The following is a 22,842-nucleotide window of genomic DNA, read 5'->3' on the forward strand; positions in this document are numbered from 1 at the left end:
CGTGCAAACACGGAAAAATGATAATGGCCAGTATTGGCAAACCAGGTCCCGAAAATTTCGGGACTTGATTTCTAAAAATCTGTGGGAAGAATTTTAATGGCACTGGTACCATTCGAACGGGCTAAAAATTAGCTTTCTCGTGGTATACCGTGCATAATGGCGCATCCTCTTTAAAAAAAGGCAAACATACATAATGGCGGCTGCCGTGTTGTGCAGCGTGCAAACCCGGGAAAATGATAATGGCCAGTATTGGCAAACCAGGTCCCGAAAATTTCGGGACTTGATTTCTAAAAATCTGTGGGAAGGATTTTAATGGCACTGGTACCATTCGAACGGGCTAAAAATTAGCTTTCTCGTGGTATACCGTGCATAATGGCGCATCCTCTTTAAAAAAAGGCAAACATACATAATGGCGGCTGCCGTGTTGTGCAGCGTGCAAACCCGGGAAAATGATAATGGCCAGTATTGGCAAACCAGGTCCCGAAAATTTCGGGACTTGATTTCTAAAAATCTGTGGGAAGGATTTTAATGGCACTGGTACCATTCGAACGGGCTAAAAATTAGCTTTCTCGTGGTATACCGTGCATAATGGCGCATCCTCTTTAAAAAAAGGCAAACATACATAATGGCGGCTGCCGTGTTGTGCAGCGTGCAAACACGGAAAAATGATAATGGCCAGTATTGGCAAACCAGGTCCCGAAAATTTCGGGACTTGATTTCTAAAAATCTGTGGGAAGAATTTTAATGGCACTGGTACCATTCGAACGGGCTAAAAATTAGCTTTCTCGTGGTATACCGTGCATAATGGCGCATCCTCTTTAAAAAAAGGCAAACATACATAATGGCGGCTGCCGTGTTGTGCAGCGTGCAAACCCGGGAAAATGATAATGGCCAGTATTGGCAAACCAGGTCCCGAAAATTTCGGGACTTGATTTCTAAAAATCTGTGGGAAGGATTTTAATGGCACTGGTACCATTCGAACGGGCTAAAAATTAGCTTTCTCGTGGTATACCGTGCATAATGGCGCATCCTCTTTAAAAAAAGGCAAACATACATAATGGCGGCTGCCGTGTTGTGCAGCGTGCAAACACGGAAAAATGATAATGGCCAGTATTGGCAAACCAGGTCCCGAAAATTTCGGGACTTGATTTCTAAAAATCTGTGGGAAGGATTTTAATGGCACTGGTACCATTCGAACGGGCTAAAAATTAGCTTTCTCGTGGTATACCGTGCATAATGGCGCATCCTCTTTAAAAAAAGGCAAACATACATAATGGCGGCTGCCGTGTTGTGCAGCGTGCAAACCCGGGAAAATGATAATGGCCAGTATTGGCAAACCAGGTCCCGAAAACTTTGGGACTTGATTTCTAAAAATCTGTGGGAAGGATATTAATGGCACTGGTACCATTCGAACGGGCTAAAAATTAGCTTTCTCGTGGTATACCGTGCATAATGGCGCATCCTCTTTAAAAAAAGGCAAACATACATAATGGCGGCTGCCGTGTTGTGCAGCGTGCAAACCCGGGAAAATGATAATGGCCAGTATTGGCAAACCAGGTCCCGAAAACTTTGGGACTTGATTTCTAAAAATCTGTGGGAAGGATATTAATGGCACTGGTACCATTCGAACGGGCTAAAAATTAGCTTTCTCGTGGTATACCGTGCATAATGGCGCATCCTCTTTAAAAAAAGGCAAACATACATAATGGCGGCTGCCGTGTTGTGCAGCGTGCAAACACGGAAAAATGATAATGGCCAGTATTGGCAAACCAGGTCCCGAAAATTTCGGGACTTGATTTCTAAAAATCTGTGGGAAGGATTTTAATGGCACTGGTACCATTCGAACGGGCTAAAAATTAGCTTTCTCGTGGTATACCGTGCATAATGGCGCATCCTCTTTAAAAAAAGGCAAACATACATAATGGCGGCTGCCGTGTTGTGCAGCGTGCAAACACGGAAAAATGATAATGGCCAGTATTGGCAAACCAGGTCCCGAAAATTTCGGGACTTGATTTCTAAAAATCTGTGGGAAGGATTTTAATGGCACTGGTACCATTCGAACGGGCTAAAAATTAGCTTTCTCGTGGTATACCGTGCATAATGGCGCATCCTCTTTAAAAAAAGGCAAACATACATAATGGCGGCTGCCGTGTTGTGCAGCGTGCAAACCCGGGAAAATGATAATGGCCAGTATTGGCAAACCAGGTCCCGAAAACTTTGGGACTTGATTTCTAAAAATCTGTGGGAAGGATATTAATGGCACTGGTACCATTCGAACGGGCTAAAAATTAGCTTTCTCGTGGTATACCGTGCATAATGGCGCATCCTCTTTAAAAAAAGGCAAACATACATAATGGCGGCTGCCGTGTTGTGCAGCGTGCAAACCCGGGAAAATGATAATGGCCAGTATTGGCAAACCAGGTCCCGAAAATTTCGGGACTTGATTTCTAAAAATCTGTGGGAAGGATTTTAATGGCACTGATACCATTCGAACGGGCTAAAAATTAGCTTTCTCGTGGTATACCGTGCATAATGGCGCATCCTCTTTAAAAAAAGGCAAACATACATAATGGCGGCTGCCGTGTTGTGCAGCGTGCAAACACGGAAAAATGATAATGGCCAGTATTGGCAAACCAGGTCCCGAAAATTTCGGGACTTGATTTCTAAAAATCTGTGGGAAGGATTTTAATGGCACTGGTACCATTCGAACGGGCTAAAAATTAGCTTTCTCGTGGTATACCGTGCATAATGGCGCATCCTCTTTAAAAAAAGGCAAACATACATAATGGCGGCTGCCGTGTTGTGCAGCGTGCAAACCCGGGAAAATGATAATGGCCAGTATTGGCAAACCAGGTCCCGAAAACTTTGGGACTTGATTTCTAAAAATCTGTGGGAAGGATATTAATGGCACTGGTACCATTCGAACGGGCTAAAAATTAGCTTTCTCGTGGTATACCGTGCATAATGGCGCATCCTCTTTAAAAAAAGGCAAACATACATAATGGCGGCTGCCGTGTTGTGCAGCGTGCAAACCCGGGAAAATGATAATGGCCAGTATTGGCAAACCAGGTCCCGAAAATTTCGGGACTTGATTTCTAAAAATCTGTGGGAAGGATTTTAATGGCACTGATACCATTCGAACGGGCTAAAAATTAGCTTTCTCGTGGTATACCGTGCATAATGGCGCATCCTCTTTAAAAAAAGGCAAACATACATAATGGCGGCTGCCGTGTTGTGCAGCGTGCAAACACGGAAAAATGATAATGGCCAGTATTGGCAAACCAGGTCCCGAAAATTTCGGGACTTGATTTCTAAAAATCTGTGGGAAGAATTTTAATGGCACTGGTACCATTCGAACGGGCTAAAAATTAGCTTTCTCGTGGTATACCGTGCATAATGGCGCATCCTCTTTAAAAAAAGGCAAACATACATAATGGCGGCTGCCGTGTTGTGCAGCGTGCAAACACGGAAAAATGATAATGGCCAGTATTGGCAAACCAGGTCCCGAAAATTTCGGGACTTGATTTCTAAAAATCTGTGGGAAGAATTTTAATGGCACTGGTACCATTCGAACGGGCTAAAAATTAGCTTTCTCGTGGTATACCGTGCATAATGGCGCATCCTCTTTAAAAAAAGGCAAACATACATAATGGCGGCTGCCGTGTTGTGCAGCGTGCAAACCCGGGAAAATGATAATGGCCAGTATTGGCAAACCAGGTCCCGAAAATTTCGGGACTTGATTTCTAAAAATCTGTGGGAAGGATTTTAATGGCACTGGTACCATTCGAACGGGCTAAAAATTAGCTTTCTCGTGGTATACCGTGCATAATGGCGCATCCTCTTTAAAAAAAGGCAAACATACATAATGGCGGCTGCCGTGTTGTGCAGCGTGCAAACCCGGGAAAATGATAATGGCCAGTATTGGCAAACCAGGTCCCGAAAATTTCGGGACTTGATTTCTAAAAATCTGTGGGAAGGATTTTAATGGCACTGGTACCATTCGAACGGGCTAAAAATTAGCTTTCTCGTGGTATACCGTGCATAATGGCGCATCCTCTTTAAAAAAAGGCAAACATACATAATGGCGGCTGCCGTGTTGTGCAGCGTGCAAACACGGAAAAATGATAATGGCCAGTATTGGCAAACCAGGTCCCGAAAATTTCGGGACTTGATTTCTAAAAATCTGTGGGAAGAATTTTAATGGCACTGGTACCATTCGAACGGGCTAAAAATTAGCTTTCTCGTGGTATACCGTGCATAATGGCGCATCCTCTTTAAAAAAAGGCAAACATACATAATGGCGGCTGCCGTGTTGTGCAGCGTGCAAACCCGGGAAAATGATAATGGCCAGTATTGGCAAACCAGGTCCCGAAAATTTCGGGACTTGATTTCTAAAAATCTGTGGGAAGGATTTTAATGGCACTGGTACCATTCGAACGGGCTAAAAATTAGCTTTCTCGTGGTATACCGTGCATAATGGCGCATCCTCTTTAAAAAAAGGCAAACATACATAATGGCGGCTGCCGTGTTGTGCAGCGTGCAAACCCGGGAAAATGATAATGGCCAGTATTGGCAAACCAGGTCCCGAAAATTTCGGGACTTGATTTCTAAAAATCTGTGGGAAGGATTTTAATGGCACTGGTACCATTCGAACGGGCTAAAAATTAGCTTTCTCGTGGTATACCGTGCATAATGGCGCATCCTCTTTAAAAAAAGGCAAACATACATAATGGCGGCTGCCGTGTTGTGCAGCGTGCAAACACGGAAAAATGATAATGGCCAGTATTGGCAAACCAGGTCCCGAAAATTTCGGGACTTGATTTCTAAAAATCTGTGGGAAGGATTTTAATGGCACTGGTACCATTCGAACGGGCTAAAAATTAGCTTTCTCGTGGTATACCGTGCATAATGGCGCATCCTCTTTAAAAAAAGGCAAACATAGATAATGGCGGCTGCCGTGTTGTGCAGCGTGCAAACACGGAAAAATGATAATGGCCAGTATTGGCAAACCAGGTCCCGAAAATTTCGGGACTTGATTTCTAAAAATCTGTGGGAAGGATTTTAATGGCACTGGTACCATTCGAATGGGCTAAAAATTAGCTTTCTCGTGGTATACCGTGCATAATGGCGCATCCTCTTTAAAAAAAGCTAGGGGGGCATTCAAATTCCATAACGGCTAGCGCCGTGTTAGGCAGCGCAGAAATATGTGATGCTGTTAATGGCCAGTGTTGGTGAATCAGGGTCTGAAATTTTCGGGACTTGATTTCTTTAAATCTGTGGGAGCGATTTAAATAAAAGTTGTCTTATAATGTTCTGTATAAAATAAGCTTTTCAACGGTATACCGTGCATAATGGCGCATCCTCTGTGAAGGACTTAATAAGTCTAACAGAGCCATATAGTATTTTTAAACTAGTTCAATGAACTTTTTGCGGACTGGTTCCGGTTCACTGGTTGGCGCTCCTCTTATTAGTTCAAATTATATGGGAAACTGTAATTCGATTTTCTCAAAATCTGTGGGAACGATTTGTATGATTTTTGGTCCATATATACTTGAAAAGGTCCTACATCGACTCCACTACCGTGCATATTGGCGCATCCTCTTGGAGCTTCACAATTTTAAAAACAATTTTTTGGGGTCATTTTTGTATGGGCTGTTAGCCGGGTTGGTCCACTTTTAGTCGATTTGCTCCAAAACGTAGGGAACGATTTTATTGAAATTTTCAGGGCATATTCTCAAAAGAACGGGCTATAAGCTGGTGTATCGCGCTTATTGGCGCATCCTCTTATTTCTGAGATAATGCTCAATACAGTGTAGGGGCAATTTTTCAACCCCATTTTTAAGCTACTTAAAGAGTGAAGAACCCGCTCAAAGTAAGAAAAAACAATAGTTTATTCAATTCTTAACAATTCTAGTGTTTATTTGATTAAATTTAGTGGCTAAATACGGAAATAATTGAAAAACAAAATATTCGTTGCTGTGTTCCAATTCCACCGTTCCACTTCGACGCTAACTGAGCGACGCTAATTTGACGTACATCACTAAAACCATGTACGTCAAATTAGCGTCGCTCAGTTAGCGTCGAAGTGGAACGGTGGAATTGGAACACAGCAACGAATATTTTGTTTTCCAATTATTTCCGTATTTAGCCACTAAATTTAATCAAATAAACACTAGAATTGTTAAAAATTGAATAAACTATTGTTTTTTCTTACTTTGAGCGGGTTCTTCACTCTTTAAGTAGCTTAAAAATGGGGTTGAAAAATTGCCCCTACACTGTATTGAGCATTATCTTAGAAATAAGAGGATGCGCCAATAAGCGCGATACACCAGCTTAAAGCCCATTCTTTTGAGAATATGCCCTGAAAATTTCATTAAAATCGTTCCCTACGTTTTGGAGCAAATCGACTAAAAGTGGACCAACCCGGCTAACAGCCCATACAAAAATGACCCCAAAAAATTGTTTTTAAAATTGTGAAGCTCCAAGAGGATGCGCCAATATGCACGGTAGTGGAGTCGATGTAGGACCTTTTCAAGTATGTATGGACCAAAAATCATACAAATCGTTCCCACAGATTTTGAGAAAATCGAATTACAGTTTCCCATATAATTTGAACTAATAAGAGGAGCGCCAACCAGTGAACCGGAACCAGTCCGCAAAAAGTTCATTGAACTAGTTTAAAAATACTATATGGCTCTGTTAGACTTATTAAGTCCTTCACAGAGGATGCGCCATTATGCACGGTATACCACGAGAAAGCTAATTTTTAGCCCGTTCGAATGGTACCAGTGCCATTAAAATCCTTCCCACAGATTTTTAGAAATCAAGTCCCGAAATTTTCGGGACCTGGTTTGCCAATACTGGCCATTATCATTTTTCCGTGTTTGCACGCTGCACATATGGCAGCATACATACATATAGTAGTTTCTATGCCATATGTTTTCTATATATGTATGCATGTATGTACGTACATGAGCTCTTTTTTTAATGGCGCCATAAGTGTTGGGCAGCGTCAAAACCCGGGAAAATGATAATGGCCAGTATTGGCGAATCAGGTCCCGAAAACTTTGGGACTTGATTTCTAAAAATCTGTGGGAAGGATTGTAATGGCACTGGTTCCATTCGAACGGGCTAAAAATTAGCTTTCTCGTGGTATACCGTGCATAATGGCGCATCCTCTTTAAAAAAAGGCAAACATACATAATGGCGGCTGCCGTGTTGTGCAGCGTGCAAACACGGAAAAATGATAATGGCCAGTATTGGCAAACCAGGTCCCGAAAATTTCGGGACTTGATTTCTAAAAATCCGTGGGAAGGATTTTAATGGCACTGGTACCATTCGAACGGGCTAAAAATTAGCTTTCTCGTGGTATACCGTGCATAATGGCGCATCCTCTGTGAAGGACTTAATAAGTCTAACAGAGCCATATAGTATTTTTAAACTAGTTCAATGAACTTTTTGCGGACTGGTTCCGGTTCACTGGTTGGCGCTCCTCTTATTAGTTCAAATTATATGGGAAACTGTAATTCGATTTTCTCAAAATCTGTGGGAACGATTTGTATGATTTTTGGTCCATACATACTTGAAAAGGTCCTACATCGACTCCACTACCGTGCATATTGGCGCATCCTCTTGGAGCTTCACAATTTTAAAAACAATTTTTTGGGGTCATTTTTGTATGGGCTGTTAGCCGGGTTGGTCCACTTTTAGTCGATTTGCTCCAAAACGTAGGAAACGATTTTAATGAAATTTTCAGGGCATATTCTCAAAAGAATGGGCTATAAGCTGGTGTATCGCGCTTATTGGCGCATCCTCTTATTTCTAAGATAATGCTCAATACAGTGTAGGGGCAATTTTTTAACCCCATTTTTGAGCTACTTAAAGAGTGAAGAACCCGCTCAAAGTAAGAAAAAACAATAGTTTATTCAATTCTTAATAATTCTAGTGTTTATTTGATTAAATTTAGTGGCTAAATACGGAAATAATTGAAAAACAAAATATTCGTTGCTGTGTTCCAATTCCACCGTTCCACTTCGACGCTAACTGAGCGACGCTAATTTGACGGACATATTTTTTTAAAGGTACCTGCGTTAACAAAAAGCAAGCTAATGAAGTCATTGTTTTTACTTTGTTGAACAAAAAATTGAATTCTTTTAATACACATGGACATTTTTTACACGGACGGTTCAGTCTCGGAAAATTTTACAGGTTATGCATTTGTTCATTCAAAGTCAAATACTGTTGATAGTTTCTTTACTAACAAAAAGCTGTCGTCTATGACCGCTGAACTTTTAGCCTTGGAAAAAGCCATTGATTTTGCAATTTCCAACTGCTTTCCGAAGATAGCCATACTGACGGATAGCCTTGGCGCTATACAAACTCGTTAAGTTTTAAAAAAAAAATAGAATCTTTAATTAAATAAATATAAATGTGAATAAATGTGTATATTGCGTGTTAATATTTCTTTCTGTTTTTATATATTTTAATAATAAAAGAGTTCGAGGTAATTTATAGTAAGTAAACATTACATTGACAATCTAGTATATTTTCTCGCTTTTTAAGAGTTTTTTTTACAGCCCACAGCGGTCACACTGCTCTCGTCCCTGTTTCCAATCAAAATTCTCAATTAAATTATAAAATAATAGAAATCCCAGAGCTTGAAAGATATAATGAGTTTGAGTCCCAACCCACTGCAAAATAGTCCCAATGTAGAGCACAACGATAAAGGCCACAAGGTGAGCGCTTGAGTGGGTCATGGATAAAGAGGGGTGGAGCAGAGACGAGTCCCCCTCGTTGGCATTGTTTTGGCCAATCACAGTTGGACTCTATTACATGACTTTCGATTTTGTTTCACTTTGTTTCTAATTCGAACGCACTTACCCCAACAGATGGCCAACGGTCATGCAATGTCGCAGGAGCCCAGCCGCAGGAACAGCCGATGCCACGATCAACTCTTTAGCGGATCACTCAACTCGCTCGCCAGAAAGGAAGACGGAAGCAGCAGTGGCAGCGATGGATGTGGGGACGATTCTCTTGGCTCTGGGACCGGGCTTGTGGGTCTACAGAACATTGCCAACACTTGTTATATGAACTCGGCGCTACAGGCTCTGAGCAATCTGCCTCCCATGACGCATTTTTTTATTAACTGCAGTGAGCTGGTGGAATACATAGCTGACCAGAGCGCCCGACGCTGTAAGCCCGCCGGACTAGCGAAGAGCTATCGCCGCCTAATGCAGGACATCTGGCAGGATATAGAAGATCGTAAAGGTACTGTAGTACGGTCTAAAGGTTTTCTTTATGCAAATTATGTTGTTTTGTAGAATTCATTACTCCTCGCGGCATTCTGTACGGCATCAGGTCAGTCCATCCTATGTTTAGGGGCTATCAGCAACACGATACACAGGAATTCTTGCGTTGCTTCATGGACCAACTACATGAGGAGCTTACCGAACAGGTCTCCCTATTACCACAACCTCACAATCAGCCACAGAAACCAAATGATGCCGACGAAGACAATGAAGAGGAGGCAGCTGGAGCCTCGCATACTCCTGCGTCCGAGAGCGAGTACGACACGTGCGAGAGCAGCATGTCAGACCGATCCGGAGAGGTGCTTCTTAAGACCGAGTACTTTGTGACGCCCTGTCGAACAAACAGCTCCAACGGCGTCTTGCCAGATGCTCATCAGGTGCACCTGCCACAGGTACAAACGCAGCAGCAGCAGAACACATCGGCGTCATCAGACCAGAAGCCTGTGGAATCGGCTCGCTCCATAATTAGCGATGTTTTCGATGGGAAGCTCCTTTCCTCGGTACAGTGCTTGACCTGCGATCGTGTCTCCACACGGGAGGAAACATTCCAGGACCTGTCTCTACCCATTCCCAACCGCGACTTTCTAAACGTTTTGCACCAGACGCACAGCCTGAGTGTTCAGAGCCTGAATGCCGCCGAAACGTCAGCCAGAAGCAGCGAGGGATGGCTGGCGTGGATGTGGAGCGTACTGCGTTCCTGGATCTATGGACCTTCTGTAACGCTTTACGATTGTATGGCCAGCTTCTTTAGTGCGGACGAATTAAAAGGCGATAATATGTATAGGTGAGTAACTTTAAACTTTTACAAAAAGGTTAGATAATAACAACAAATTTTTCAGCTGCGAGCGTTGCAACAAATTACGTACCGGCATCAAGTATTCCCGGGTCCTCACATTGCCCGAAGTCTTGTGCATCCACCTAAAGCGTTTTCGTCATGACCTTTCCTACAGTTCCAAGATTTCATCCGACGTCTATTTTCCATTGGAGGGCTTCGACATGCGTCCGTATATCCACAAAGATTGCAAGAGCCAGGTGCCCTTCTACAATTTATCCTCAGTGATCTGTCATCACGGTACTGTGGGTGGCGGCCATTACACCTGCTATGCTCGCAATGTTCTGAACGGTCGGTGGTACGAATTCGACGACCAGTTCGTGACGGAAGTGTCCGCCGAAACTGTTGCTACCTGCCAGGCATATGTACTTTTCTACCAGAAGCACAATCCCCAGATGAAGATCATACGGGAACAGGCCATGAACTTGTCCACTTCGCATCCGCTTTGTGAATCGGACATTCAGTTTTATGTCACGCGGGAGTGGCTTTCCCGATTGGCGACATTCGCAGAGCCGGGTCCGATCAATAACCAGGACATGCTCTGCCCGCATGGCGGTATTCTCCATTCCAAGGCGGCCATTATCAGCCAAATTGCGGTGCCTATTTCACAACCGCTGTGGGACTATTTGTATCGTACCTTTGGCGGTGGACCGGCAGTAAACATAATTTTCGAGTGCGAGATCTGCAAGCGAGCGGCAGAAACGCTAGCCCGACGCCAGCAGTACGAGCTAAACGAGTTTACCAAGTACAATGGGCTTCAGAACGAGTTCGATTCGACGGCCATTTATGCCATTGCGATGCCCTGGCTGCGATCCTGGCAGCAGTTCTCACGCGGAAAAACCCACAAGGAGCCGGGACCGATCAACAACGAGGGCATAGCTGCACCTTCTGAGAACAGTGCCCTGAATGGGAGCGCCACTGTTAGTTGTGTGCGTCTGGGCTCCGATTACGCCCAACTCAATGCCAGACTCTGGCGATTCCTGCATAGCATTTACGGAGGTGGCCCCGAAATAATGTTGCGGCAAGCCATTTCGGACGACGACGATGCCGAGGAGATCGAGATCATTGATCAGGACGATGAGTGCGACGATGATGATGACGCTCATGAGGATGAAATTGAGAACGATGAAGAGGACGTTTCTACCACCGCCTATCAGCACAATCATTCCGATACCGAAAGCAATTTCGGTTGCCGCTCCACCCCAAGTCCAAGCTTAAGTCGCAGCCCCAGTCCGACGGCTAAGCGCAAGTCCATGGATGCGGAGTCAGAACTCCGTACCGCCAGTCCCAACTCCAAGCGCGGCCGATCGAAGATGAAGGTAACCGCCCTGCGCTTGAACATGCGAAAGCGGGGCAAGCGGAATCGCAAGCAGCACGCCGAGATGTTTGGAGCCAAAGGTTAGTTTTTATGAGCTATTATTGAACATTTTTGTTAAGCGGTATATATTTATCATTGGATTCCAGGAAACTACAATGCCAACACCAATGCCGACGTGCCAGCGTCAGAACATGCGGAGAAGGGCAAGGAGAGGGACCGAACTGTTGCATTTCAGAACGATTACAGCCTACCCATTTCTATATCATTCCAAAGCGACAATTTCCAGGTGAACGGTGTTCACGAAAACAAGGTGCGCGACAAGGGGAAACGGCGTGGCAACAGTTCCCGAAGTGGCAGTAGCAGCAGCAGTAATACCAACAACAAGGAGAACGTCACGCTGCAAAAGTTTGTGACCCTGCGAGAGGCCAATGGGCCGAGTGACGAGACTGATATTTGATTGACGGCATCGGCGGAGCTTGGGGATTCGCCGTCGGAACTGCAACCGCTACCGCAACCGTTGCCGGAATCGGAGGAAACGGTGCCGCAGACGAAACTGAAGCCACAGCCGCCGCCGCCGCCAAAACGCAGGCCAAAAACTAAGTTTAGGCGTAACCGAAAGCGTTAATAGTTTTTTTTTTAGTATACCTCAGTGTTTTGTTGGGGTGGAGGCTATAAAAATTATGTAAAAAACTGTATTTATAAATTAATCGTATTGCTATCCGCTTTCGGGCGCCTTACCAGTTACATGTTATGACAATGAGTGGCAAAACGTTGGCCTCCCAAGCCCCCAAGCGGGGCTACGGAGAGATTTTTGTATATATCGAAGCAAGTGTTGGATTCATTTAAATCCGCGGTGTACCAATAGTAGACTACATTTTAGAACTTTTAAAGAAATCCCGGGCATGTCTTGACCCCTGAAGAAAAATTTATTGAAATAGACTTCCAAAAATTATAAGGAAAACCAAAAAAAAAAAAATCAATTACCGTTTCTTTCATTTAATTGCATTAGGGTGGCCCAGGGCATGCTGTAGTGGTGGTCCACTCAGTAGCGACGTAGAAGGTCTATTTATAGAGAACCGAACTCAGAGTATAGAATACAGAAAAAAAAAAGATGAGTGCTTTTGCTTTGCCGTTAACCCAGTTGGAAGAGATTCGGCGGCGAGTGCGGAGGTGGATGCACCTCACAGAGTGTTGAAAAGATTCGTTTTGGTGGCTGAGACCAGAGACCACTCTGCTTATCGATTGTGCCGTGTTGTCCCGTCTCTCCGAGTACCATGAGTCTCAATCCGTGCCATGTGTGCCAGGAGCCCACCAAGACCAAGTGCTCCAACTGCAACCAGGTGTCCTACTGCAGCGTTCAGCACCAGAAGCAGGACTGGAAGGCGCACAAGACCAACTGTCATCCATTCAAGGTGGGATATGCAACCCTTTTCTATTGATCCAACATAACCTCAACCCAATGCTGGCAGATCGCCCACAGCGAGCAGCTGGGCCGGCACCTGGTGGCCACCCGCACCATCAAGCCGTATGAGATTATACTCAGGGAGGCGCCGCTGGTCCGGGGTCCTGCCCAGATCTCGGCGCCCGTTTGCATGGGCTGCCTGAACAGCATCGAGGCGGAGGATCACATCGATTGCGAGCACTGCGGTTGGCCGCTCTGTGGTCCGGAGTGCAAGTCGCTGGAGGACCACCAGGCCGAATGCAAGCTGACCAAGGAGCGAGGTCAGAAGGTGAATGTCAACGATTTCAATGGCCCGCATCCCCTCTACACCTGTGTCAGTACTGTAAGGTGCCTCCTGATTGGCGAAACCAGTCCGGAAAAGGCCGCCAAGTTCCAGGAGCTGGAGTCGTTGGAGTCCACCCGTCGGGGATCCAACCAATGGAAGGCGGACCTGGCGAGTATTGGACAGTTTATCCCCAAGTAGGTATTGGGTATAAGTTACCTAAAATTTAAGAATCAATCAAATAACAAAATCTAATCTAATTTTAAGTTTGAAGAACTTTTAATATTTTATCTTTATGATTTGCTTGTGCAATTTGTTCACTTCAGGTGTAATTACGTTGCTTTCCTTATCTTTATTTTGGTATTGGATGATAAGTTACTATAATTTTTTGTTTATTCATGTCTTTTAATACCTTACAGATTTTTCAAAACCCAAAAGTTTACTGAAGAGCAGATCATGAGAGCTGTGGGAGCTTTGCAAATTAATGGACATGAAATACCCACCTCAGGTTGGTAGTTTGCTTTTAAAAACACATCAGTTTTCTGTAGATTATACTTTTGTGGAGGAATCCTTTGTGAAATCCAGAATACGGATTTATCGTCCCAAACCATGTCTATATCTGTGCCAATTTCCATTAGATCCTCTAAAGGAATACATTGATTCGTAGTTTTAGATTCGTAGATTCGTAAAATTTTCGATCCACATTTTTCACCTTATTTTATGGTAAAATCAGGGATTTCCAGAATTCCCATATATGACCCAATCCAAAACCCATATATTGGGCAATTTTTATCCGATCCTTGAAAGGAATACCTTGAACGATTCGCAGTTCAGTTCTCTATTAATCTGCATCAAAACCTCGAAACAAAATTTTCGATCGATATTTTTCACATTTTTCCTGATGGTCTCCTTGTAAAATCTGGGATTTCCAGAAAAACCCTTTATGACCCAATCCGATACCCATATCCTGGGCAATTTTTATCCGATCCTTGAAAGGAATGCCTTGAACGATTCGCAGTTCAATTCTCTATTAATCTGCATCAAAACCTCGAAACAAAATTTTCGATCGATATTTTTCACTTTTTTCCTGAGTCCCCTTGTAAAATCCGGGATTTTCAGAATTCCCATATATGACCCAATCCGAAACCCATATCTTGGGCAATTTTTATCCGATCCTTGAAAGGAATACCTTTAACGATTCGTAGTTCAATTCTCTATTAATCTGCATCAAAACCTTGAGCAAAATATCTATCCATATTTTTCCAAATTTTGTGGGGGAAAGCATTCTGAAATCCAGGATGGTGCTGGCAGTATTCTTATATACGGCTCTTCTTTTTTAATAGATCCTCCACATGTGGGTGTGTTTTATACGGCTTCCTTTACGGAGAACTCCTGTCTGCCGAATTTGGCCAAGAGCTTCAATAAGAATGGCCACTGCATCTTATGGGCACCGAAGGAAATCAAAAAGAATACCCATCTAAGCATTTGCTACTCGGATGCCATGTGGGGCACCGCTGACCGCCAGAGGCATTTGATGCAGACGAAGCTCTTCAAGTGCGCCTGTGCCAGATGTGCGGATGTCACCGAGCTGGACACCTTCTACAGTGCCTTGAAGTGTGAGGATCGCCAGTGTGGTGGTTTGATGCTGCCCAGTAAATCGGATGAGTGGAATGGTAGCTGGCGGTGAGGATTAATGAGGACCTACTCTTCACATTTGTAATCCTGATATTTTTTTTTCTGAATCCAGTTGTCGGGAGTGCCACAAGCAGGTGCAGAAGCACTACGTGGAAAGGATTTTAGAGCGTGCTGGCAAGGATATTCAGAGCATGGAAAAGACTGCGGAAAATGGATTAAAGTAAGTAGGATTATGAATCTACTCCTTGAATGGAGTAAAAAGGATAATCATGTCCTTTCCAGATACCTCAAGCACTATGAGAAATGGTTGCCACCCCAGCATTTCCACATGAGCGAAATCAAAATTCTTCTCGTCCAACTTTTGGCCAAGGACCAGCAGGAGCTGATGGTGGTCACCGATGAGAAGCTCGGTCTGAAACTGAAGTTTGCCCAGGAACTTGTCGAGTTGTACGAGAAAATTGCGCCATGTAAGTGTGCTAATGTCAATTATTGCGTATACGCCGTGTTATCTCAAGTGCTTGTTTGGCTTTATCACAGGTGAGGTTCGCACGCTCGGCACTCTCTGCTTCGAACTGCATTCGGCGATCGCCGAACAGACCCGGCGTGTGTCGTTGGAGACCAGCCTGTCGCCCAAGGAGCGGCTGGACGAGTCCCTGCACTACGTGGACAAGTGCGTCAGCTATCTGCAATACGAGTCTGACATCTTTGTGGAGGGTCACATCCTCAAACAGGCAAAGATAAACCGCGACGCCCTCCGCATGGTGATGAGGATTTCCTAGACAATACCCTGTTAAAGCATGCAAATAAAAAAATATCAATAAATGGTCATTACCGTATCCAGATAATTGTTATTAATCGTTGGCGGATCCAAGGGAAATTGGCTAGTCATCCAGTCACAAGCCAAACGTCACTTGTAGCTTTTTTTGTTTTTAATTTTGATTCGCCATTTTTCGGTCTATGAGTAAGCCTTCCTGACAGACTCGAGTGATAAGAATGCGATTTCTGTTTGTTAGATTGGTCGAAAGGTTTGATTGCATGATATGGCTATTATTTAAACTTTTATTGGGCAAACATCTGAGGTAAATGGATTTCCACTAACGCCAAGACCATTCAATAAACCTTTATCGTTGCTGAAAAATTCTAATCATGAGGAGACTCGGAAATCCAACCGGAACATTCAATACGTCAATTCCCCAGTTGGCCGATAATGATGACTTTTCACTTTATCTAGGGAAGGGAATTATGGCTCAGACTATTAACTTAACGTTGCCAAAATATATTATGCCCATTTATAACACTCGACAACTCGATTTGGTGTGTCCCATTGCAATGGATTTTCTCCTCAATTACCATTATCAATATAAATAAAATCAAAGGAGATATAGAAGTCACCCTCTTTGGACGTCCCGGACTTTGGATATTCTTCCAGAGCTCTTCAGAGCTTAGTCACTTGTCTTTGAATCTCTAGATCGACCAACACGTTCCTCCGAGCCAAAACATTATTATCGCTCCTTGGCGAGTTTGGGTTTCACGTGCAAACCGAATAGCTTTAGTTTGATTGGACAATTTCATCAGCGGTCCTAACTCACCGTTAGACTTAAGAATTTATACATGCTCAGTAATATTGATAAACATGTCCTATCAGTTGATAAAGCTCCGATTCTGGCCAAATAAAAGCCCCTGGCGATTGGTATATTCTAATAGTCCATTTTAGGCTGCACAACTGTTAGCAGGTTTCCTGGCTCATGTGATCCAATAGCCATTATCGTGTTCTAGTGAATTAAATCCTAATAGTATATTAAAATACCACATTGCGAATTGAAAAATTAATCCAAAATGACTGCAACAAATGGCGTCATCGCCAAGGACGATGAGAATTCGCGGCAACATTACAAAACAAACATAGTCCTTGGACAACAATTAGAGGATAAGGATCGGGATCGCAAGAACTTGTGAGTTTTCTATGTGTTTTTTTAAAGTGCTCCTCCAAAGGACATAACCATAAATGTACAAACCACATTATTACCACTTGTGAGTGAAATTGATTCAGTAATTCAATCAGACTATAATCGAAAAAGATAATAAAACAATTCGCTTGTTTTAGTCAAGTGTAAAATTTAACTGATATTTGCAAAAATTCCATTAAAGTGTATCACTTTGGCGATATTTCCGAAAATTGCTGATCAATGATGACAAGGCTAATTGTTTGTATACAATGGCCAAAATAAAAAATATTTCCCTATCAAAGAACAAATTAATATAATGGGCAAGAATAAAAAAATATTTAAACTCATTTATGAGTTTATTCATCAAATGCCAATTAAAATTTAATAGTGACCTTGTCTGATAAATTTTTATTGATAGAATAAAAAAGAATAGTGAATGTTTCAGTCGCTGTAACTGCTCGTTCATTGATAATATTAATGCAATAAACTGAAATCCAATGGGATACGTGTATCTGTACCCACTTTCCGACCTATGTGTGTACCCATATCTCAGTTCAGATAGTGACTGCCTTCGGCGAAACCCGAAGCGAGCTCCCCTTGTGGAGTGTCATGGGCAGATAAGGGGTACATGGGGTTCAGGGCTATGGGCGTCAATATAATCTGCCATTCGATAACACTCTACCAATGGCGTGCGCCATAATCAACTATTTATTGCAGTGAGCCCAATAAGGCGAAAAAGAATGGCAAGCATGACGAGGCGGAACCGGAAGAGGAGGGCTTCACCTACAAGGAGGAGATCAAGCAGGTTGGCTACTTCCAAATCTTTCGATACGCCACCAACCAGGATCGCTTCCTCTACATTATTGGACTGCTGGCCGCGGTAGCCACGGGTCTGACCACACCAGCCAACAGTTTGATCTTCGGAAACTTGGCCAACGTGAGTTTAAATTTAAATATTTTCCCATTTAATTTTAAATTCATAAATATTTGTATCGCAGGACATGATTGACTTTGGCGGCATGGTAACGGGCAGAAAGTACCGGGCTGACGACGACATGAGCAACTTACTCCTCGACAAGGTGCAAGAGTTCTCCCTGCAGAACACCTACATTGGAATCATTATGCTGGTGTGCTCCTACATATCCATCACCTGCTTCAACTACGCCGCCCACTCCCAGATCCTCACCATTCGCTCCAAGTTCTTCCGCTCCATTCTCCACCAGGACATGAAGTGGTACGACTTCAACCAGAGCGGTGAAGTGGCCAGTCGCATGAATGAGTAAGTAGTTCTTTATGGTCTGAATATCAACTAATGGCAAATGTCCACGTTAAAAAGCCAATAACATGTCTTATCTATGACGTTTTCGAATTATATTTCCTGAATATCAACTAGAGTAGTTGATTATATTAACATTTGTCTGGCGATCTTATCGGAAAACAATGACGTTTGAGTTTCTGCCTAGTTACTCGACTAATGACGTTTTTTAATCTTTCAGGGATCTGTCCAAAATGGAGGACGGTCTGGCCGAAAAGGTGGTGATGTTCGTCCATTACCTTGTCTCCTTTGTGGGTGCACTCGCCCTGGCCTTCTGGAAGGGCTGGCAGTTGTCTCTGGTATGCCTCACCAGTCTGCCGCTGACCTTCATCGCCATGGGTCTGGTCTCGGTAGCCACCTCGCGGCTGGCCAAGAAGGAGGTCAACGTGTACGCTGGCGCCGCCGTTGTGGCCGAAGGCGCCCTCTCCGGAATCCGTACCGTGAAGGCCTTCGAGGGCGAGGAAAAGGAATCTCTCGCCTACAAGGCGAGTGTTATCGCCGCAAAGTATCTGAACATCAAGAGGAACATGTTTTCCGGAATCGGATTCGGTCTGCTGTGGTTCTTCATCTACAGCTCCTATGCTCTAGCTTTCTGGTATGGAGTGGGTCTGGTGCTTAAAGGATACAACGATCCGTTCTATGCGAACTACGATCCTGGCACTATGATCACTGTCTTCTTCTCTGTGATGATGGGTTCCATGAATATTGGCATGGCAGCCCCGTACATCGAAGCCTTTGGCATTGCTAAGGGTGCCTGCGCCAAAGTCTTCCACATCATCGAGCAGATCCCCACTATCAATCCCATTGATGCCGGGGGCAAGAAGCTGAATGAACAAATCGAAACAATCGAGTTCAAGGACGTGGAGTTCCAGTACCCGACGCGACCCGAGATCCCTATTCTGAACCGTCTTAACCTGAAGATCCATCGCGGACAGACAGTGGCTCTGGTGGGTCCTTCGGGCTGTGGCAAGTCCACCTGCATCCAGTTGGTGCAACGTTTCTACGATCCCCAGGCTGGAAATGTCTTCTTCAACGGTTCCAATCTCAAGGAAATCGACATCAACTGGTTGCGAGCCAAGATCGGTGTCGTGGGCCAGGAGCCAGTGCTCTTTGGCGTGTCCATCTATGAGAACATTCGATATGGACGAGAGGACGCCACACGTCAGGATATCGAGGAAGCTGCCGCCGCCGCCAATGCCGCGGTTTTCATCAAGAAACTGCCCCGCGGATACGACACATTGGTGGGCGAGCGAGGAGCTCAGTTGTCCGGAGGCCAGAAACAGAGAATCGCCATTGCACGAGCGCTGATCCGCAACCCTGAGATTTTGTTGCTGGACGAAGCCACCTCCGCCCTGGACACTGCCAGTGAGGCGAAGGTGCAGGCTGCCCTGGAGAAGGTAAGCGCCGGTCGCACCACCATCATTGTTGCCCATCGCCTGTCCACGGTCCGGCGGGCAGATCGAATTGTGGTCATCAACCAGGGTGAGGTTGTGGAGAGTGGCACCCACCAGGAGCTGATGCAGCTTAAGGAACACTACTTCAATCTGGTGACCACCCAGATGGGTGACGATGACGGTTCGGTGCTCAGTCCCACTGGCGACATTTACAAGAACTTCGACATCAAGGACGAGGATGAACAGGACATCAAAATTATACTTGACGACGAAGAGGAAGAGAAGGCAGCTTCCAAGAAGGACAAGAAGAAGAAGAAGGTCAAGGATCCCAACGAAGTTAAGCCCATGAGCGAGGTGATGAAGATGAGCAAGCCCGAGTGGCTGATTATCACCATCGGTTGCATCTCCTCGATAATCATGGGCTGTGCCATGCCCATCTTTGCGGTGCTCTTCGGCAGTATCCTTCAGGTTCTGTCGATCAAGGATAACGATGACTATGTGCGCGAGAACACCAACGAATACAGTATATACTTCCTGGTCGCCGGCATCGTGGTGGGCTTTGCCACCTTCATGCAGATCTACTTCTTTGGTATTGCTGGCGAAAGGTTGACGGAGCGCCTGCGAGGACTCATGTTTGAGACAATGCTGAAGCAGGAGGTGGCCTGGTTTGACGAAAAGGCCAATGGCACTGGCAGCTTGTGTGCCAGGCTATCCGGAGATGCGGCTGCGGTTCAAGGCGTAAGTTAATCCTTAGAGTCTTTCTTTTGAATTGAAATAATGACCGACTTCTTCTCATTTCAGGCCACTGGACAACGTATCGGCACAATCATCCAATCAGTGGCCACTTTGGCCTTGGGTGTGGGTCTGTCCATGTACTACGAATGGAGCCTGGGCTTGGTGGCTCTGGCCTTTACGCCCTTCATCCTGATTGCCTTCTACATGCAACGTACTGTGATGGCCAAGGAGAACATGGGCTCGGCCAAGACAATGGAGAACTCCACGAAACTGGCCGTCGAGGTGGTGTCAAACATCCGGACTGTGGTGTCGCTGGGTCGCGAGGAAATGTTCCACCGAACCTACATTAACATGCTGATCCCCGCCGTTGAGGTAGGTCTACAATCTTTGATTGTAATAAACCCTTTATCTTTAATAACTGGGAATTGGTGAGATTAGTTTCTAATTTTGTTATTCAATGTCGCCTCCAGATCTCCAAGAAGAATACTCACTACCGTGGAGCCCTTTACGGTCTAGCCAGATCCCTGATGTTCTTCGCCTATGCCGCTTGCATGTACTACGGAGCCTGGTGTGTCGTCAACCGTGGACTCGAATTTGGAGATGTTTTCAAGTAAGTCACTGAAATGGCGCTCTACCACAAGAAGCATTTAACTAAACTAACCCTCCCCCATCAGGGTATCCCAATCTTTGATCATGGGCACAGCATCCATTGCCAACGCTTTGGCCTTTGCTCCCAACATGCAGAAGGGTGTGACCGCCGCCAAGTCCATCTTCACGTTCCTGCGTCGCCAGCCGTTGATCGTGGACAAGCCTGGAGTGTCCCGCGAACCGTGGCACTGCCAGGGCGATGTACGCTACGACCGAGTGGAGTTCAGCTATCCGACGCGCCGCGAGATGCAGGTGCTCAAGGGCCTGGATCTGAGCGTCGGCAAGGGCAAGAAGGTGGCTCTGGTGGGACCATCCGGTTGCGGAAAGTCCACCTGCATCCAGCTGATACAGCGATTCTACGATGTGGACGCAGGTGCCACGTTGATTGATAGTCATGACGTGCGTGATGTATCCATGAGGAACCTGCGCAACCAGCTCGGCATAGTTTCCCAGGAGCCCATCCTCTTCGATCGTACCATCAGGGAAAACATTGCCTACGGCGATAATGGCAGGACTGTGACCGATCAGGAGATCATTTCCGCCTGCAAGAAGTCCAACATCCATGAGTTCATCGCCAATCTGCCATTGGGCTACGACACAAGAATGGGAGAGAAGGGTGCCCAGTTGTCTGGAGGCCAGAAGCAACGCATTGCCATTGCCCGTGCCCTCATCCGGAACCCCAAAATCATGCTGCTCGACGAGGCCACCTCGGCGCTGGACGCTGAAAGTGAAAAGGTGGGTCTCCTTAGAAACTTCCTAGCATATAAGCATTTCTAACGCTCCTCTAATCTCGTCCAGGTTGTCCAAGATGCTCTAGACGCCGCCTCCGAGGGTCGCACCACCATTAGCATAGCCCATCGTCTGTCCACCATCGTCCATTCGGACGTTATATTTGTATTCGAGAACGGAGTCGTCTGTGAAATGGGAGATCACAAGGAACTCCTTGCCAACCGAGGACTTTACTACACGCTCTACAAGCTCCAGAGCGGCGCCATGTAAACTCCACATCATCCCCATCCTAGCTTAGGTCTCTAGCCAATTATGAACCCCTTGTGAAAAGCGAACAATGGACTAGTTTATGTACAAAAAGATAATATAAGATTATTTATCAAAATATTTATGATTAATACATCAAGAATTTATGGATGAATTTTGAAACGAAACTGTACTTCAATATGTTAGGAAAATAAAATAATTTTTTTGTATATCATTTGTTTTTATTTTAAGTTTACATCGATTTGTTTAAATTTAATTGCATGTTACCACTAACCATACAGCATATAGACAACCCATTTCATACAACGAAAATGGACGCGAAAATTTCTTGCTACAGGCCCCAGCAGGCCCCAGAGCGGATTTCTTACGCTCTCTTACGCTCATCGTTCGTTCATCTTACGCTCATTCTCGCATTAAATGTTTTCTGTTTCTCAGTCTCTAAACGGAGCGCGATGAAGAAGGTTGGCCTGCGCTTCGGTTGATCTTTGTATGTATGCGTGTCACACATTCACATACATGGGTGTATGTGTGCGTGCGATTTCGTTTCGAAGCCAGCGCACAAAATTTTGATTTTTCTTACTTTTAAGGCTTGCTACCCTAACAAAATTCGGGTATTCGTTATTTGATGAAATGACGAAAGAAATTATATTATTTTTTATTTTATTTTTTTTTATTATTTCAGCATACATTTTTAATTTATTTAGGAATAAGATTAAGTGTTAGTAGTAAAATGTTTTCTGTATATATATTTTTACGAATCATTAAAAATCAATATACTGAGAAAGTGTCAGAGTATATTTCGGTCGGAGTCACTTAAAGCGCCGATTGCTTTTAAGTTTTTGTTGTTCTGCAAGAGGCTTGTGCATGCCTACTCTAACGATGGAATGATTTTTAGGGGAGGGTGAAGACGGGTGAAGAATTAAATTACTTTTTAAAGTTATTATATATAAGGAAATATATATAAGGAAATTATTAAATTAACGACAATAAT

General features: G+C 44.5%; 3 protein-coding genes across 3 annotated transcripts; all 3 read left to right on the plus strand.

Annotated features, from left to right (window-relative positions):
• The first annotated feature begins 8,572 nt into the window (after positions 1-8,572).
• Usp20-33 (Ubiquitin specific protease 20/33) lies at positions 8,573-12,283 on the plus strand. The gene is made up of 5 exons (XM_017238801.3): positions 8,573-8,735; positions 8,889-9,267; positions 9,321-10,092; positions 10,148-11,538; positions 11,605-12,283. The coding sequence occupies exons 1-5, from the start codon at positions 8,670-8,672 to the stop codon at positions 11,913-11,915; spliced, it is 2,919 nt and encodes a 972-aa protein (XP_017094290.2). The 5' UTR covers positions 8,573-8,669; the 3' UTR covers positions 11,916-12,283.
• A 303-nt stretch (positions 12,284-12,586) lies between these two features.
• On the plus strand, positions 12,587-15,653 carry SmydA-1 (SET and MYND domain containing, arthropod-specific, member 1). Its single transcript, XM_017238802.3, has 7 exons — positions 12,587-12,870; positions 12,928-13,379; positions 13,602-13,690; positions 14,526-14,865; positions 14,930-15,037; positions 15,100-15,284; positions 15,355-15,653. The coding sequence occupies exons 1-7, from the start codon at positions 12,733-12,735 to the stop codon at positions 15,594-15,596; spliced, it is 1,554 nt and encodes a 517-aa protein (XP_017094291.3). The 5' UTR covers positions 12,587-12,732; the 3' UTR covers positions 15,597-15,653.
• An 880-nt stretch (positions 15,654-16,533) lies between these two features.
• Positions 16,534-22,113, plus strand: Mdr50 (Multi drug resistance 50). The gene is made up of 8 exons (XM_017238680.3): positions 16,534-16,769; positions 17,481-17,700; positions 17,762-18,042; positions 18,260-20,210; positions 20,274-20,579; positions 20,678-20,817; positions 20,882-21,590; positions 21,654-22,113. Exons 1-8 carry the CDS (start codon positions 16,654-16,656, stop codon positions 21,852-21,854), a joined length of 3,924 nt encoding a protein of 1,307 aa, XP_017094169.2. The 5' UTR covers positions 16,534-16,653; the 3' UTR covers positions 21,855-22,113.
• The last annotated feature ends 729 nt before the right edge of the window (positions 22,114-22,842 follow it).

The sequence above is a fragment of the Drosophila bipectinata genome, chromosome 2R, assembly GCF_030179905.1.
Source record: "Drosophila bipectinata strain 14024-0381.07 chromosome 2R, DbipHiC1v2, whole genome shotgun sequence".
NCBI lineage: Eukaryota > Metazoa > Arthropoda > Insecta > Diptera > Drosophilidae > Drosophila > Drosophila bipectinata.